At 38.3% G+C, this 19,891-nt stretch overlaps 1 protein-coding gene across 1 annotated transcript in view; it reads right to left on the bottom strand.

The window, feature by feature from the left end:
• Nucleotides 1–19,891, bottom strand: part of KCNH5 (potassium voltage-gated channel subfamily H member 5) — a 258,352-nt gene that overhangs the window by 107,518 nt on the left and 130,943 nt on the right. The window contains exon 8 of the mRNA XM_008138968.3: nucleotides 1,220–1,419. Coding sequence (XP_008137190.1) covers nucleotides 1,220–1,419 — 200 coding nt within the window. The remainder of the gene's footprint in view (nucleotides 1–1,219; nucleotides 1,420–19,891) is intronic.

Below are 19,891 nucleotides of genomic sequence, written 5' to 3'. Positions count from 1 at the left end.
TGGATCCAGGTGAGGCTGGGTCCCGGGTCCGGGTGTGGCCTCGTGCACCTAGCTCTGGGAGAGGCCACGCGCCCCAGGGTCCAGGTGAGGCCATGTGTCCCTGGATCTGGGTGAGGTCTCTCGCACCTAGGTCCGGGTGAGGCCACGCGCCCCTGGGTCTGGGAGAGGCCACGCGCCCCAGGGTCTAGGTGAGGCCACGCGCCCCTGAGTCCGGGTGAAGCCATGCCCCTGGGTCCGGCCGAGACCAAACCAGAGGGAGTCGGACCTCCATTACCACCATTTGTCCACCATCCAGAGCTGAGGGGTCAGTGCTGACATGTACACATAAGGAACTGGTGGACATTGAAATTGGGTCTCTAAAGAACTGTTGGTCCAGAAAGAAACTCACTACAGACTGATTCATTTGCCTGTCAGCATAACTATTATTGCTCGTCTCACATTCAGTTCATATAAGTATATCTCTAGGGACACATGATCTCGCTCATCTAGGGGAAATGATGAACAACATAGACTGATGAACAAGAACAGAACCAGAAACAAGGAGGCATCGATCGAACTATCGGGCCTCAGAGGGAGGATAGGGGAGGTTGGGGGGAGGGGGGAGAGATCAACCAAAGGACTTGTGTGCATGCATATGAGCCTATCCAACGGTTAAGTTCAACAGGGGGTTGGGGCATCCGTGGGGAGGGGTGTGGGATGGGAATGGGGGGATGAGGACAAATATGTGACACCTTAATCAATACAGAAATTAAAAAAAAAAAAAGAAAGGGGAGAGATTTTAGGGGAGGATAGCAAACATAATTTTTTAGTTTATAAGCAAGGAAGTTGTTTTCTAAATTTTAAATGGGCAAAAAGGTCAAAGAAAAAATTCAAGAATAAAATCTACCAGGAGAAATGGCAGCACTGTTAGAGTTTGAGAGGAATGTAGCAAATTACTCTGAGTGGCAATGAGAGTATTTTATGGAAATGCAGTAATTAGCTGTTTTCAGGACCCACAATTTCTAAATTGAGTGTGATGACTAGTACTAATTGATGATTAATAGTTGAGTGCTTTGCACCTTCTAAGCATTCAATAATATGACTGATTGATATATTACTTATGAACTATAGTAACATTTATGAGGCAATTATACAAGCAATATGTGAGTGAGAAAACTACAGGCATCTGAGAATCCTATTGAAACAGAAAATAAATAGCAACAATAATGATAACCCCTACCTTCTCTGTGTCGATGCCTTTTGACATGGACCACGTGGAGACAATATAATCCATGACTCGTTCACTAAGGCCTTTGGGGACCTGATAAAGTTTCAGAAAGTCCCGTACATTATTCAGCATCTCATGGTATCGGTTGGTGTTGGCATACATTTGCTGGAAAATTGTGGTAACATTTCCAAAAATAGTTGCATAAAGAAGAGCTGAAAGAGAAGAAATGATGAAAATGAAACAAATATCCCAAGTGAAAAGAAAATGTGAATATTGGCCCAATCAATGAATAGTGTGACAGAGATGTATTTATAAACTTTAGGAGCTAATACATGTTCACCCCTGAGAAAAGTGCCTGGAATTTGGTATTAATTTAGTAAATGTTACCTACAGTAAGACAAAAATGCGTACAACACTCTGGTCAATGTGGCAAAACATGAGAGTGGCTAACAGATTTCGTGAAGAATTAAATGCTTCAAAATTCTAATTTGCCTAGGAAATTCTACCTCACATCTAAAGTCATCCTCCAGCCTTGTGCTCCGGAATGATCTATTTGAATTTTCCAGGGATTGATGATCCAGTTTAGAAATGTATGTTCTTTCTCATTGCTTGCTCCTTCCAGCTTTTGGAACACTTCCCTACTTATAAATATTGTTGACATAACATAAGAAATATAGGGACTGAAGACAAATTAAAGTGTTCATTTTTAGAAGGTTCTGAAGAGAAACGCAGTTGGAATTAACAGCTAAAAGGAAACTTTGGGAGTGCCTGAAAATTCGTTATTAAACTCATGTCAGTATACCAGTATTGTAAATTGTTTTATTTCATCATTTAATTAAGAGTAAAGCCAGCTTGCAGACCAGTGCTATTCATCTACAGGAGCCTACGATGGGAGAGGGTTTTGTAATGCCCCTGATTACGATCCCCTTCCTCAACCCATAATTTACCAACCCTCCCCTCTCCACATCTGGTCAGACTACTAATGTTTACCTGATCTTGTAAAAGCTCTGAAAAGCAGCTGAGTTCAGCCCAAACTGACCATGCCCCCAACTGCACACAACCCCCACTCTATCCCTTCCCTTGGTTAACACAAGCTCTTTTGAAAGCAAGCAGTACTTTATTCACCTTAGTATTCAGTAAACACAATGTTTAGTAACCACATACAGTCCGTAAGCATTTGACAAATAAGTGGACTATCAGACAATGATCACTTTCATTCTACATCCTCCAAGCATTTTTTTTTAAAGGACTCCTCTAAACAAAGTATGGGATATTTCATTTTGCCATTTCATCAACCAAAATTCCTTTTGATGGAGGTGATATAAAATCAAGCTAGTGATGCAACTTAACATCCTTAACATATTTTCAGAAAGTCATGTTGGGGTTTTTAAGAACAATTGTTCTCTGAGTACAACAAATTACAATTTCACATCAGGAAGCTGTAATTTTATCAGTATTTAGTCAGTTGTTGCTGTTATTCTTATTGTTGTTTTTACTGTTACTTAGGAATTTTGATGAGAGTGCAGGTAATTTTCAAGATAAATGATGTTTTGTTAAAACTGAGTAAGAATAATATAGTGCTGACATTTCTCAACTGGGTCTTTAAACTTTCGAATATTTGTATTTAAAAAATAGAGGTAATCACAGACTTAACATCTCTGTTCCACCATTGTGGTATTAAGAAAGTCAAACACAGAAATAATATGTAAAATAATGACAGAAAAAACATGTAAAAATGTGGAATTTCACATTTTCAGAAAAGAGAAGGAGAATTTATGTTTTTCAAATAATGAGCATTTGCCCTGCTGGTGTGGCTCAGGGGTTGAGCATCGACCTATGAACCAGTTTGATTCCTGGTCAGGGCACATGCCCGGGTTGTGGGCTCAATCCCCAGTGTGGGGCATGCAGGAGGCAGCTGATCAATGATTCTCTCTCATCATTGATGTTTCTAGCTCTCTCTCCCTCTCCCTTCCTCTCTGAAATCAATAAAAATATAAAAGAAAATAATAAGCATTTTAAGGATTAATGAAATAATATTACAATCATGTGTTTTAATAATGCCCAACTATTTTAAGTTGTCAATAAATATCACAGAACTACCTATTATTTGACATATTTAACTTGTTTGGCTCCCTAAGTACTTGCAATATATTCTATTTGCCAAAGTGTCTTACTACTGCTTTTTAGTGTAACAAATTACCACACATTTCATCTTTGTGGGTACATTAAATATGCGTACATTCTGCTCAAAAGAAAAGTTTAAGTACTAAACTATAAAGAAAACTGCCAATATATTAAAAGTTTGCAGCATTAATAAATGAAGAATTTAATCAATATCTCAATAACTTTGGCATATTTACAAAGATAACCACTTCTGACTCCCATTTTCATGTGAGTATCGTGTCCTATACTGGAGAGGACTAAACAAGGTCATAATTTAAGGTAAGAGATTTAAGTATATGTGTATATATACTTAAAAATATTTTACTTATAATAAGTTGCAAAAAGAGTGCAGAAAATTTGCATGTATCCACATGCAGCTTCTCTCAATGATAATATAACTCTGCCCTGAATTATAGACACGCACGTATTCTTGGATGCCTGATAGACAGTCAGGGCAACCATGTCCAAAAAAGAACTCTTAATTTACACCTTTTTTCCAACAGCCAAATACACATTTTAACCTCAGTATATTGCAAAGCCACACCTAGTTGCTCAGACCAAAAACTACCAAGTCATCCTTCAATTCACTCTTTGATTCATCTCCTACATCTAATCCATCAACAATTCCTCATGACTCTACCTTCAAAATATAGCCTCAATTCAGTCACTTCTCCACCTCTACCAGCACGCTTGCATAGTCTTTAATAGTATGTGCCTTTCTACTAACTAGCTTTGTGTCTTTGGGCCAGTTACTAAATCTCTCTAGACTTCTACAATATCATTTATCACTTTAAAATTGCACTAGAATCTTCACAAAGAGGTTGCATTAAATGAGGTAACTCATACAAAACAAGTTAAAAAATAAAGTCTAATAGTGAGTAAGTATCTATAAATTGTTATGTAGCTTCCAAATAATTAATTTTTTCACACAGCAGAAAGAATTATATATATATATATATATACACACACACACAGAACTAATTTCAACCTAGTCCAAGATAATCAGAACACTGACTCCCTCGCTGATCATAATTTCTACCAGTCATCTCTCACTCCCTTTGCTCCAATCATGCTAGCCTTGTAGGTGCTACTCAAACATTCTGAACACATTAACTCTTCAGAGAGTACCTTCACTAGCTGTTGTCTCTGCTAAAACACCCTTTGTGAGATCTTTACCTGGTCTATATCCTCTCCTCATTCAAAAACCAACTCAGCACAGAACCCTTTCCAGACCTCCTGTCTAAACATCCTCTTCCTCCAGTATCACACTCCATCCCCTTACTATGCCTATGTTCTTAATCTTATTTATCACTACTTTAATTTACACTGCATATTAATTTAGTGTTTGCTTATTATCTACCTTCTCCATTAGAAATGCAAATTCCATGAGTGCAAGTACAGCCCTTGCCCTTTTTGCTAACTGCTATATTTCCAGAACACAGATCAGTTCCTGAAACATAGTAGGTATTAAAATTTGTTTCCAGTAAATTCATACACCAAAACCCTAGAAAATAGTTTTTCAGACACATTCTCTTTTCAATTCAAAATCTCTGGTGATACAAAAACATAGAAGAAATATACATTATTAATGCAGATAGAAGAATAAAATATTTAGAAGTCAAGATGATACATGTCCTGACTATATGAAGATAATAAATAAATTGGGAAGACCTATTGTCATTCATCATATAAGAATGCCCATGCTTGGCCTGGCCAGTTTTGTAGAGTCCTGGTATATAATTTTACCCTTTGAAAGGGATTCTATATAATCAATTCACATACTCTAATAATGATAATTAGCCTAATGTGTTAAAATTTGATAAGCCTCTTGTTATATGCCATCCTGCAACCTTTTGGGCTTAAGGCAACTTAAAACAAGCTAATGTTACAAGCTTACCATATTTAGGGTGTCAGTAATTCTGGCATACACACCAATAAATGACTTATTTAAAAGCCTTATATATTTTTTATTCACCACAAAGGGATTATTTAGAAGATAATTATGACAGAATAAAAATGGCTACAAATTCCCTGACACCTTTTCCATTGAGAAGCAGGGTGTATATCCCTTCCCCTTGAATCTTGGGGTACTCTATGACTGTTTTAACAACAGAATATGGTAATATGATCATATGCTAATATCTAGGCCCATGCTCAAAGAAACTAGAATCTTGTTTGTCGGGTGTGGTTCAGTGGTTGAGCGTCCACCTATGAACCAGGAGGTCATGGTTTGATTCCCGGTCAGGACACATGCCAAGATTGTGGGCTCGACCCCCAGTGTGGGGTGTGCAGAAGGCAGCCAATCAATGATTCTCTCCAATCATTGATGTTTCTAGCTCTCTCTCCCTCTCTCTTACACTCTGAAATCAACAAAAAATATATTTCTTTTAAAAAAGAAACTAGAATCTCACAATTCCACACTGTTAGAACACCTGCTCTTAGAGTTTGGTTCTTACGTTGTGAGGAAGCCCAAGCCTTCTTCTAGAGAGGTCCACCTGGAGAGGAATCAGGGCCCCTGGGTGAGCTTCTAGCTAAGCACTGGCCTTAAACTGGGCAATTTAAAATATTGATATGAGAAGACACTAAAGTAACACTGAGGCTACATAGGTTCAACCATCACTTCTCTTTCTACTTATATTCATATTTAATAATATAGGTAAGCTATGAAGGAAATTGTTCCATCAACCTATGATTGCATGTGCAGCAAGTAGCTTGACAACATCAGCTTAGCAGCCATTTAAGCTCAGCTTGCTGAGCCATTAAGAAGTGGATTTTTCAGACTCATTCAAACCGACCTCATGGCCTACTAGTCTTGCACAAATTGCAGATTCATGAGTAAAACAAATAGCTGTTCCTGTTTCAAGCCACTGAGTTTGATTAGTTATGCAACCATAATAATAAACCCTAATAAAGACAGATTTGTTCTTAACCTTGTAGGAAACCTGGGAGAGGAGGATAGTGAGCTTCTTATCATGTACATCAGAGCCCAACAGTATCTTCTGAAAAGTGCTTTTAAAATTTTAATGTATTTTATATTTTAAACTAACAATTGCCTGTTGTTTTTATAATATAAGCATTAAAGCCATGAACTAATGTTTAATGTTTTCAAAGAGATACATAGGTAGAAAGATTGAATGATGCAATAACACAAATCATAGATTTAATTATTCATTCAAGCATTTTTGCATTCAGTAGATATTTATTGAATACCTATTATATGCCAGCCACTACACTAGCCACCAGTGATACAATGATAAAAAAAGACAGACATAATCCCTGCTCTCCAGTAGTATCCACTAGTTCCTACAGAAAACTATTATTAGTCTTTAATTCTTCCAAATCACAATCTTTGAAAGAAGGCTAATAATCTTTTCCTTTTCATAGTTTACAAAAATCTGCAAATAAACTTATAACCATTCCAAGTATATAAACTATAGTTTATTTCTCATGGTTAAACAATTTGCAGAGTCAACAAAAATCTATGTTCAGCTAATTAATTGTAACTCAGCCTCCACTCCTATGATTGCGCATGCTAACAGATAAGATGTTGATACACAGATCTCTGAAGAAAGGATGCTCTCCAGTCACTTCATTTTGTTTGTCCCTGAGGTCAAATTGCATCCATTCATCTCCTTATTAATAATTTGTATTTTTAGACTTTGTGTGATGACATCTGACATTTACTTTTCCTAATTATCTTTCTTTTATAAACCTTGGCAAGTAATCATTGGCCCTAGACTGAGCAATTTTAAATATTAATATGAGAATGCATTTCTGGTAACCTTTAAAGCCACATAGGTGGTCCAACCTTATTGCCCTTTTTATTTATATTCACTAAAGTCCACATTTAATAATGATATTTAAGGTGTGAAAGGAAAATGTTCTACTCATCTGTGATTGCATGTGTAGCACACAGCATCTTAAAACATTTGAAATAACTCCAGTTAGGTTTAGAACAGGTAAAGAAGCTGACCTTCAAAACTTCCCATTACAGAGTCTTACTCTCCTTCTTGCTCTTTTATAGTGGCTGCTGATCTCCCGGATGCTCTTCTCTAATGATCCACTCTCAATAGTGGATGCCCAGAGAGTAGGCACTCTCTGGGCATCCACTATTGAGCCAGACACGTCTTCTTTCCCAGTCTTCACTTACCCTATGTCCCATTAGTACCTGAAGTAGGTCGATTATCCTGTTAGAACTAATCTCATTAATTTCTTTATGTTAATTATCAAAAACAAATACATTATCCCTATTAGGGATGCTGGAATTTTGAAGGGGGGATTCCAGGTAATGCAAGTTGATTGAATCATGTAAGTTGGGGCAAAGAAGGTGCACATTCTAGAACTTAACAAATTATTGCATAAATTGGACAGATTGCACCAGCTTATGGCTGACCCCGTGATTACCATACAACTGACTCCATTAAAATAGCCTCAATGCTTATTGATATTTCCTATGTACCCTAAAGAGTCAATTTAGAAAATTAATCATGAACCTATATTCATCAATTACTAATATAAGATCAAAGATATTAGAAAGGGAGAGAAGGGTATAAATGGAAAGATGTTTAAAGTTGTTTTTTCAAAAGAACTCTGAGAAATTAATAATTAGTAAAAACAAAGAATTAAAGGATCAATATAGCTTTATCTCCACTTTATCCTTCTATGATAGTTACTCTATCTTTATGTAAGTAAATCAATTTTCTTTATTCTCTATAATCTAGCACAATTCATTTGATTCTAATAAAACTAGTACACTCACGTTGCTTAAATAGCTATAGAAGTTTTTATAACTCTGATAAAGATGAACTGGGCAATATAGAACAAAGCCTTATAAATAGGAGGAACAATAATAGATGTCAATGAATACTGATCTCATCATTTCAGAATCATTTATTATGAGTTAAACAAAAAGTCCCAAAATATATCAACTGTCAGGCAACCAGAGGCAACCAAAGATTAAAATTGTATATTATCTTTAGATCAACCCAGCAGCTGATACAAAGACTACCTCAGTCACACACACACACACACACACACACACACACACACACACACACACATCTTTGGAGGGCTGTCTTAGGTACTGAACACAATTTTAAATGAGGGTACTCCTAGATATGCCAACCTTGGGACACTGGTCACTCTTTCATGTTTCTCAGGAATTCTAAAACCAAGTTAGAAAGAAGCAGAGGAAGAATCAACATGAGGGGTTGGGAAATAAACAGGCACATAGACAGAGATTGCCAGTGATAGTCACTCACACATGCCAGAAGGAAAAGAAGATACTTTTATTTTGACATTCTTTTTTAAATCATAGTTACAAAAGAAGACTAAAACTTTAGCTGAATATAAATGACACAAAGAAGATATCTTTGTGTCAGATGACATAAAGATGGGCAAGGGTCAGCACAAACACAAGGAACAGTACTCCAACTTGGAAAAGATAGCATGATGGACCCTTTTTCTTTTTCAATTAAGGAGACTTTGTTTTAATTTGTTCTATGTTTAAAATTTGGTATTTTTATAGTTTTAAGAAATAACTGAAAGTATAAAATTTCACAAGTTATGTATGTAGGTTATGTTTTTGGTGCTTCAATTTTGTTCCTAATATGTTTCCTCTCCTAAGTTAAGAGAAGGCACATTTTCTATCATCTCCATTCATACATGTGTACACACACACACCCAGACTTCAATTATAATATGATCTGATGAATAGATGGTAATGACATATGTGGTACTTTCAGGACATTTATAAGTTCTTATATTGTATCTCTTTATTTTAAAAACTTTAAAATACAAAATAAGGAAACTACAATGGTGAGATTTAGATACCGTAGCAACCCAATGATTTGACGCAGAGATAATCCTATGTCCTTCAAATTATAAGATGCACAGATCTACCTGCTCTACCTAGTTGTAAGTCTAGCTTTCTACATTAATATGGAAGCACTAAATATAACAACTTGACATAATATTGAAACACCTTTGTGCCAAACCACAGGTATTACTTATCTACTGCTAACAACCTAAATAAACAGTTGGCGTTCCTAAGAACAATACCTGTAGAATAGCCAAGAGCTTCTCGTATCCTCTGAGAAATAGTGTCATAACCTATCTTCTTGTTGACTCTCCATTTAATTTATTCTTGCATCCAAATATTTGTTCATGCAGTTCCCTTGTGGTGAACCTCAAAATATGGCCACAAATTATTCCTATCTTGATTTGTACATCTCTTTGTAAGGAGACTTCACGGCTTCTTCCGCCAAAATCTATTTATTTTCAACTGTGCTGGCTTTGACTTCATTTCTCTCGATAGAATGCGGCAGAGATGATATTATGCAACTTCCAAAGCTAGACCTTAAGAGAACTTTCATGTTTGACTTGTACTCTCTTGTAATGCTGCCCTGAGACCACCACTCCTGAAAAAGCCTGGGTTGTACTGAGCCAGACAGCAAGGATACAGAGGTCTTATCACGCCAGTGAAACCAAGCCCCCAGCTGAGGTGCCAACTAAATGTAGCTGCCAGAGGGAGCCCAAGCAAGAGGAGCAGAAGAACCCATTCGACCAGCAGGATCATGAGAAAGAGTAAACCATGGCGGTATTACTTCACTATGTTTTGGAGTCATTTCTTACACAGCAATAGATAACTGATCTCTCCCCTATGAAAGCCCTCCTTTCCTAAATCCCAGCCACTCTCAGGGCTTATTATCTCCTTCATAAAACCTTCTCTGATTATTACAGGTCAAGGAACTTCTCCTATTCTCAGAAAGAACCTATCAAATACCTCACTCCTTAAAATAGTAATGATATGCCTTGCTTTATATATTTAAATTCCTTTTCATATGTTAACATATTTTGCTATAAATATAATGAAGTTCTTAAAAGCAAGTACCTTTTAAAGTTGTTAAAATCTATATATTGACAGCATAATTCTGAACAAAAAACTAAAGAACACATAAAAACAGAAGTTGAATTAAATTTAAAAGATTCTCCTTATGTAGCAAAGTAGACAACAAGTACCTAAAAACTGTCCCAGGTCTAATCTGACCAAGAATATTGTCAAAGTATTCTGACCTGACAGTTTGAAGAGATGGAGGGGAAACTTTCTATTAAGATGTGCAAAATCACAAAGGCTATGGCTACAGAAAAAATTACTTGCTAATCAATTCCAAGAATATTATAATCTGGGTATATCCATTGTTGAAACTGAACAGTTGATAAAAGTAATATAAATAATATTGTATTATTGTAGAAGAAGGTTTTATCAGAAAATAATCAAGAAGATTTGCCTGTACCAAGTATGGATCAAAAATTCAAATTGTACCATTTAGCCCAGTTATTCCATTTCTTGGAAGTTATATGGTAGCATTATAAAATGAGTGCAATAAAATGTTCACTGAAATGTTTTTATAATGAGAAAAAAAGTAAAATGTTCAAAAATGAAGATTGTGTGATACAAAATGATGATACAATAATACAACTGAAACCATTAAGATGATGATGGATCTTCTGGCCATACATTAGCAAAGATTAATGGTGTGTTTTTGTTAGAAAACAAAACATGTTACTTAACTCCACTCTTTGGGCAATTGTATTTGTGGTGATTTTTATGTTCTTTAAATTTTCTGCAATATTTGATTTTTTGTAATAAGCATGCACCATTTTTAGAAAAAAAAAGTTATTTGCATTTTTCAGAAAGGTAGATTTATAAGCTTTCATAAGGAGTTACTATTTTAACCTAATCTATATATATACAACCCTAATATGCAAATAGACCAAATGGCAGAACAACCGAAAAACCGAATAACCGGTCACTATGACATGTGCTGACCACTAGGGGGCGTGCATGGAACATGGTGGGTGTCAGCAGCAGGAGGCAGAGCATGGAACTTGGAGGGCATCAGCCACAGCAGGATGGTGGAGCAGGTGAGCGGGGTCGCCAGACCAAGGCGGGGCACCGGTCGCTGTCATCAGGGCGAGCCTCTGCTGGTTACTGAAAATTCTTTGCTCCTGCACAACGTGGTCCCGCCCAGTGCTTGCACCTGCTGCCGGTGCCCGGCACTGGCCCGGATCGCTCAGAGCCATCAGCGGGTGCGAGCGACGGCTGCCAGTCTCAATCGCCCTCAGGGCTTCTCCACTTCCCCCTGCTCCTGAGGGGTGATTGGGGCCAGCAGCTGCCTTTCCTACCCACTGCCAGCAACGGCCCCACTCGCCTCCCCTGTGGGCACCAGAGCTGCCACTCACACCCAGTGCTGGCGCCAGCCCCAATTACTCAGCACTGTCAGCAGGTTCGAGCAGGGCCAGCGCCGTCAGTGTGTGGGAGTGGCAGCAGTGGGAGCGGGACTGCCAGCAGATAGGGAACTGGGGCCCACAGAAGGAAGGGCTGCTCAGGGCTGTGGAGGATGAGCCAAGACCTGCCCCTGTGTCCACAGGAGCCTCCTGGCCCACAGTTCCTTTCAAGGTGCACGCAGTCATGCACTGGGCCCCTAGTTATAAATATAAGGAAACAAATAAGACCAGATTTTAGTCTCAACAGCTACATGACCTAACATCTGTATGAGCTTTAAAGTTAATATAGTAAATAACAATCATTCCATTCCATAGAAGACCTGTTGTAGCCAACGTTAGTTGCTTATTTGTCATTGGTCTGACCAAAACTTCTTAAGTATGAACTTTTTACATATCTCCATAGAAAACCATTTTACAATCACTGCAGCAGGCAGGAGGGAGGCGGTACAGACATCAGGACATACTGGGGACTGTTGCCACAATCCCAGGATGCTAATGCAGGCCAGCAGCTGAGAAACCCATTTTCTCAAACCTAAAAACTAGTAGTGCTACATCAACCAGTGTCATTGGGTAGAGGTACAGGAGAAACTAGTCATGAAATGTCTCCGTGAAGAAAGAATAAGAGTAAGAGTGACAGGTGATGAAGCCAAACTTGAATTTGATCTCAACAGATTTGTCACAATAATTTTTAAAACATGCAATATCTGACTATTTAGTCAGGGGCACTGACCTATTTTCCATTAGATTGTCAAATTTAAAAAAAATGAAAACAGCCAACACAAAGCCATGTGGTGTGAATGAATGACAAGTATACCCATTTTTTTTTTTTGTCAAATCGGCAAAAGATACATTTTTTGGGTGTGCAGAAATATTTTAGTAATTAGTTTATGTGTGCTATGAGATAAAAAAAAAAATAGGTTGAAAATCACTGATATAGGTAATGGCAGAGAGCAAGGTGAAGGACAATACATGAGTTGGCATGGATCAGCACTTTCTCTAGCCAAGGTTTGTTGGATTTTGGGGCACAGACTCCATGCATTCCCCTGCCACTAGGATTTGTGGGTCTTATGACTCTGATGTCAGTGTTTGTTGAATAAGGGATAAAATGCTATTTGAAAAAGCTTACTCTGTGGTTTTAGAAAAGTTGTCCTGAAGTGAAAAAGAGACTAAAACCGGGCAAATAAGCCACCAAGTTGGTCACCATCTCTGTGAAGAGGGAAATGATAAGGATCAGAAATAGACCAGTGGCTGGCAGATTAACCAAAAGACCTGAAGAAGAATGAGCAAGACAGAGTACTTGAACCCTAACACATATTCTTGGAGTCTTGGAGGGCCTGGGAAGGGCTGGCCATATCTTGGCATTCTGCATATTCAGTCTGTACCATCTTCTGTTGTGTTGATCTGTACCTTCCCAATTATTTTTGTAAATCAATTCATAGTTGTATACCTTTACTTCTTTACATAAACTATAAATTTTTTGTAGACAAGATAGTGTATTTTCCATGAACTGTGCATTTTCTAGGAGAACTTGTGCATTGCTTGCAGCAATAAATTAACTGAAGATAACATGCAATATTAGCATGGATTTACATATGAAAGGGTACTTCACTGACTTCTTTTAAAGATAATATCCCATCCTGTGTTAAAACATAATTAAATCTTAGAACGAGTAATCACCAAGAGAGTATCATGTATAAGACAATCACATTATTATCAAACTAGAGTCCTGGTGCACGAATTTGTGCACAGGTGGGGTCTGGCCAGGCGGCCCCCATGGGGCCTGATCAGGGGTGAGGCCAGGTTGGGGGAGGGGCCGCAGGCAGTTGGCCGGCCCCGCCCCTAATCGGGGTGTTGGGAGCTGATCGGGGGCTGGGCCAGCCATTGGGAGGGAGGCCGATCAGGGCCCAGATCAGGCTGGTTGGCTGCCACAGTGCGCATCATAGCCACCAGTCATTCCAGTCGTTCTCGTCGTTGTTCTGCTGTTCCAGTCACTGGGCTTTTATATATAGAGATTAGAGGAACAAACCCATAGGATGATGAAAAAAAGTCCATCATCTGGAGATTAAAGAGCAGAATATATTATTCCACTTATGGTTTCTGAGAACTGTGATTATAGAAACTTTGAGTATGCTGTCTACAGAAACTTACCACCCTAAAACTATTCATTAGGAGTTAGCTAGCAAGCAAAACTTAGTTCACTGCCTATATAGAATGGAGCAACTCCAACCTATTAGATCATCGGAAACGGCATTGACTTAAAAGGTTTCAATTTTTTTATTTGAGAAAACTATCCTCATCTTTCTAATTTGCAAGACTGTGTAGCCCATGAAACACTGTATAACCCATGAAACACCACATGATGTATTACCAAGTTCTCTATCTCCCACATTACCAGGCTTCATTCTTTCCTGATAACACTTGGTACCAAATGTTCACCTTTTCAATAAATCATTACTGTCAAGGTCTGACGTGCATGGAATAAAGCCACACCAAGTTCATTCCACTAGGCGCATCACTGTGGCAGAAATGTCAACTACAATAAGCATGTGATGAAAAAGATCTTCGGGGCTCCTGGCAGGCGGTCCATAAAGCCGACAGTAGGTTAAAACTGAATATTTACATGAAGAGGTCGGGTGACTGAGGCTGACAGCTGTCATTAACACTATCAAGAAGAAGAAAGATGCCACCTAAGATTCCCCAGCTTTCACAATGTATAGGTGCTTTCACATTCGCATTTAATCCTTTTGACAAACATGGGTTTGCCTTAGTCTCCACTGAGGGTTGAGAAATCTGTCTCTACTCCCCATCCATATTTCCTCTGCCCGGGTTTAGGCACTCATCATCTCTCAGCTGAGTTACTACAGCAGCCTCCTTACTGCCCTCTTTGCCAATGATCATGTGCCAACTGTAACAACTGAGTAATATTAGGCTTTTCTGGAGAGGACAAAAGAAATAGAAAACTCAGTTGCTTGCTAATATAACTACATGGTGGATGTAGGTTAGATAGTTCTTCATGTTTAACCAATTTATAGGCCTAAAATGGGGCTCTTGGTGCGTGAAATAAATCCCTTTTGTAATTATTGCAGCAAATTCATATGATTTATCTGAAAATGAGAACTATACACAAATCAAAGATGCAAGCATATATCCGTATGTTATAATCCTTGGGCACTCAGTAAATATGACTTGACCAATTGGCTAAACCACAAATACTATTTTTGGGAAGTATGATTGTTTAATAATTCAATGCTCTTTGAATTTCATTAACTATTGTTTTTTGAGGCACTTAAAGAAATCAAACTCTTACTTATTTTTGCTCTTCTGAGAAGACTTGGAGTATAAGAAAGTAATAAAATTTCATATCCATTTACCATAAATGCTCAAAGTCCTCTTCAATACATTTCCCCAAATAAAAGGATTTAGGGGACGAGTGTAGAAGTAACTAAATGAGAGCAGCTCTTAGACTCCACAAACCACAAGTCTGTTGCTTACAGCACAAAGTGATTTCTGCATATGCGTAGGTCTACCAATGGTTCACGCTCCAGGATGGTTCATGCTCCAGGGGCTGAGCTGGTTGTAGATTTCTACTATTAATGATGAACCCAGGCTTCTAGCATAACAAGGTGTTTTAGGAGGCTCAATACCCATGACTCTTAAGCTTGCAAAATGCCTGAGGCCCGGAAACTCCTGAGGCTAATAATAAAGAAAAACAAAAACAATTTGCTTTAAACTAAAAAAAAATCCTCCCACAGAAGAAAGAATAAAGTTTGCCTCTAAGAACTTCATTCCTGAAGAAGTAAGGTTTTGCTGAAGACTTTGCTTGTGTGTTTATTACCATAGAAGAATTGAACTTCACAAAAAAAGCTCATAATAAAAGCAAGAGTACCTTGTGTATAGATGTGTTTCTTTTCTCTAAAATGGCTGTTAAGATTAAGAGCTTGGGATTTCTGGATCTCAAAAGTACCACACAACAGTTTGTAAGCTTGGAAATGTTATTTCTTCTTTCTGAGTTTCTGTTTCCTCAGCTAAAAATAATAATGATAATAGCCCTAGCTGGTTACAGCACCAGACTGTGGACTGAAGGGTTTGCAGATTTGATTCTGGTCAAGGGCACGTACCTGGTTGCAGGCTTGGTCCCCAAGCCCCACTGGGGCCCATGCAGGAGGCAACCCAATCAATGTGTCTCTCTCTGTGTCTCTCCCACTCCCTTTCACTGTCTAAAAAAATCAATGGAAAAAACATCCTCAGGTGAGGATTAACAAAAAAAATAAAAACAATAATGATGATAACAGTAAAAATTTTTGGAAGAACTTAATGACATGATGCATATAAAATGTTGAGCACAAAACACTCAAGAAATTAAGCTATAATTCTATAGAAAAAAATAGTGAAATTTTGTCAGCTCTCTGTGTATTGTTAATGGGAATGTGTCAATAATCAATCAGGTAGAATGGATAAATTTCTGAAATGACACGATTGATCAAGCAGCCATAAGAATACAGAAAAATTGAAAACCTATTAAAGACATGAAATTTGAAATTAAAAACCTTCTTGCAATTTGTACACCTATCTTGAGTGTGATACAGCTATCTCATTTTGCTTTCTACCAAGGATAGGCATTAAAATTACTACGCCTTTGACAATTTAATTTGGAATTTATTTTTTTTTTTAGCTTGCATTTTTGTTCATTATCAGAGTTGCTGATCTTTTTCCATATAATTTGTCTCTTCTTCATATATTTTAAAAAGCCTATTTTTATAGTTCTGCTTTTAGTACTATTTAAAAGCAAATGTCATCCATGTATTTTACTAGTAGTCATAATATAGCCCATATAACAATTTTAAATACACAGAGCCAGGCCAGGACTTTGTGTCCACTTTCTGCTGCATGAGGACAGTTTTATTAAAGAGTATTTAATCAGGTACACTAAGCAATGTTTATTACATATCTGCTCCACAACAAGCTGCATTTTTAAAAAAATTTCTATCACAAATTTATTGATCTATATTTATATTCAGAGAAGTTTTTGGTGGTGATAATATGTGAGAGACACTGAACAACTAAACATTTTATCTCAATTCCTATTCATGCTTTCATAATCAAGGGCATGCTAACAGCTTCTTTATTAGAAGCTAATTTTACATGTAAATGTATTTTCTGTGGAAAAGACTATGGCACTTAAAAAACAGTTTGTTAGTGGTTGCAATTAAATATTACAGCTATAAATTCTATCTTTTTAAAATATGCATGTACTGGCACACTCATGCACTTATACATACCACTCCAAATTCCCAAAATTAAAGGGAAAAACATCTCAAAAGAAATTATGAAATTTTTTTCCAAATAGAAAATCCTGTACTGAATGTTAAAGTTCCTTTCAGAATGTAAAAAAGTAAAAAGAAGGATCTTATTTTCAATGCTGGCAGAAACAAAACTCATCTCAATGGACACACCAGTTAGGATATTGTGGCATTCTACAGCCAGAAGGATCCTCACTCAAAAAAAAATTATTGGTTGTTTCCAAAGATGTTGGCATAGGTAAATGCCTATACTCACCGCCTCCCACAACCACATCAAAATTACAACTAAAATACAGAACAACCATCATCTAGAACCACCATAGAGCTGGCTGAATGGAAGTTCTACAACTAGAGAAGTAAAGAAGAAAGCACACTGAGACTGGTAAAAGGTGCGGAAGCCCAGAACAGGCTGGTCCAACACCCAGATACCCATGTGTGCCATTTTTTTTAATGGGGAGGGAGATCGTCTCTGTGGAGGCCGCCTGTGAGGAGCAAGGTGTCCGAGGCCCACACTAGACTCCCAGCCCAGGGTCCCAGAGCTGGGAAAAGAAGTCCCCATAACTACAGGCTGTTAAAACCCATGTGGATTGGGGCTCAGTAACACAGAGACTGCTGGAGACCCAACTGTTCTTAAAGGGCCAGCACACGAATTAAACTTACAAGGACCTGCTTCCTCTGAGCTCCAGCATTAGGGCAAGGCTCTGGGGGACAGAGACACACATGATGAGGAACTGGATTGTCTGGCATCGGGCAAGAACTTAGGGCGGCTTTCTCCCAGACAGAAGTGCTCACATGGGTCATTGACTGGCAGCTATTTCTGTTTGCTCTGCCCTGATGATTCCCTGAGACCCCCACCTCATCCAATTTATAACCCCACCCAAGCTGCCTGCAGCGGCTTTTGCATTTGAATGACCTGTCCTTGCTCAGCCTAAAATCTCTCAAACAAGATACAGCTGGATCAGGGAGTCCCAAACCTATCAATAAAAGGCCCGAGACCCGACACCAGCACCAGCACCAGCACCAGCACCAGCCTGCCTTGCTTCACAGCTGGGCCTTGTTTTGGTACTCCCAAACCTGATACTAATCTTCAGAGGAATCTGCAGATCTCTCTGTAGCTCCTGCTGGGTAGCCCCAGGCAGTGGCTGACTTTGCACCTCCCTGGAGACCCAAGAGCCAGTGTACCCAGTGGTCAGTATCAGACCATACCAGATTACAACTCTACACATCCATAAGCAACACACTCCAGGGGCAGACTCAGTGAGCACCAAAGCCCCACTGAAGCAACTCCTGCTCCATAAGGGTGTCTCCTGCACAGCAGCTCTCCCTCTGTAGTCGCAGCTGGTGCTCACAGCCAATTGGCCTGGAAGTCAATTTCTTCCAGTGACACCAACAGCAATCAAGTCTCAACTAATAACAAGACCGTGCATACAGCCCACAAAGGTGTGTACCTAGAGTTCCAAGCTCAGGTGACTGGGGAGTCTGAGCCACTGGGCCCTATAGGATATCTACTACACAAGGCTGCTCTACCAACTCAAGGAGATATAGCAGCTCTACCCAATACATAGAAAAAAATCACAGGGCAGCAGCCAAAATGTGGAGACAAAGAAACATGTTACAAATAAAAGAAACGGAAAAAAGCAAAGTAGTGGATATAGAGTTCAAAACCACGGAAATAAGGTTACTCAAGAAATATTCAAAGTGAATAGCAAGGACCTACAACCAAGATTACTTTACCCAGCAAAGCTATCATTTAGAACTGAAGGTCAGATAAAGAGCTTCACAAACAAGAAAAGGAGAAAGGAGTTCATCAATACCAAACCAGTATTATATGAAATGTTGAAGGGTATTCTAGAAGGAAAAGGAAAAGGATAAGGATAAGGATAAGGATAAGGATAAGGATAAGGATAAGGATAAGGATAAGGATAAGGATAAGGATAAAGAGGAGGAGGAAGAGAAGGAGGAGGAGGGGGAGGAGGGGAAGAAGAAAAATATGAACAACAAAAATGGCAACAAATACATATCTATTGACAAGTGAATCTAAAAATCAAAATAAATGAATAAGAAATCTAATAAACAGAATAAACTAGTGAATAAAATAGAATCAGGGGCATGGAAATGGAACAGACTGATGATTCTCAGAGGGAAGGGGGGTGGGAGGAGGTGGGAAGATATTAACCTAAGATCTTATATGCATATATGCATTACCTATGGACACAGACAACAAGGTGGTAAAGGCCTGGGGTGGGGTAGGAACCGGGCAGAAGGGGACAATGAGGGGAAAAATGGGACATCTGTAATAATCTCAACAACAAAGATTAAAAATAAATAAATTATTGAGTACCAACTATAATCCAGAAACCATATATGATCATAAATTTTTAGAATGAAAATAGAATGATGATATGTAGATGGACAAGAGCAAGAGATAAAAGCCAGTGGGTTGTAGGCAAGCAGAGATGAGAGGATTGTGAAGAATTTCATCATCTTAGTGGCAACTTTCTCATTGTGCCCATTTTTTATTTTTTTCAATAATGAACAGTCTGTATAAATTTAGTGTAGTATTTGTTCATTTGAAAACATCTCAGAAGCATGGATCTATTTTAGAAGATAGTGAAAAATAAGTCTTGGATGTGCTCCTTGCCAATCAGATCGATCCTTAATTTATGTAACACATAACTTGACAGTGTCCACATGCTGACGCGTGTATAGTGGACTGCAAAGTGGGACCACATGCCTGCCTGCTTCTAACCTATAGTGTAATATGCTCTCTGGAATAGTAATGCCACCATTCTCATGTCCCCAATTGTTGCTTCACGATAGAGTTTGGAATGTTCATTTCTTGCCTTTCCTTTTTTTAATGCAGCTTACTAAATCTGTTTTATCGTTAGAACACTGTACACGCTGAACATGCTTCCTGGGTGGATTTTAATTG

The sequence above is a fragment of the Eptesicus fuscus genome, chromosome 5 (assembly GCF_027574615.1).
Source record: "Eptesicus fuscus isolate TK198812 chromosome 5, DD_ASM_mEF_20220401, whole genome shotgun sequence".
In the NCBI taxonomy this organism is placed as follows: Eukaryota; Metazoa; Chordata; class Mammalia; order Chiroptera; family Vespertilionidae; genus Eptesicus; species Eptesicus fuscus.
The sequence above is the reverse complement of the archived record's forward strand: the minus strand, read 5'-3'. Positions and strand labels throughout refer to the sequence as shown.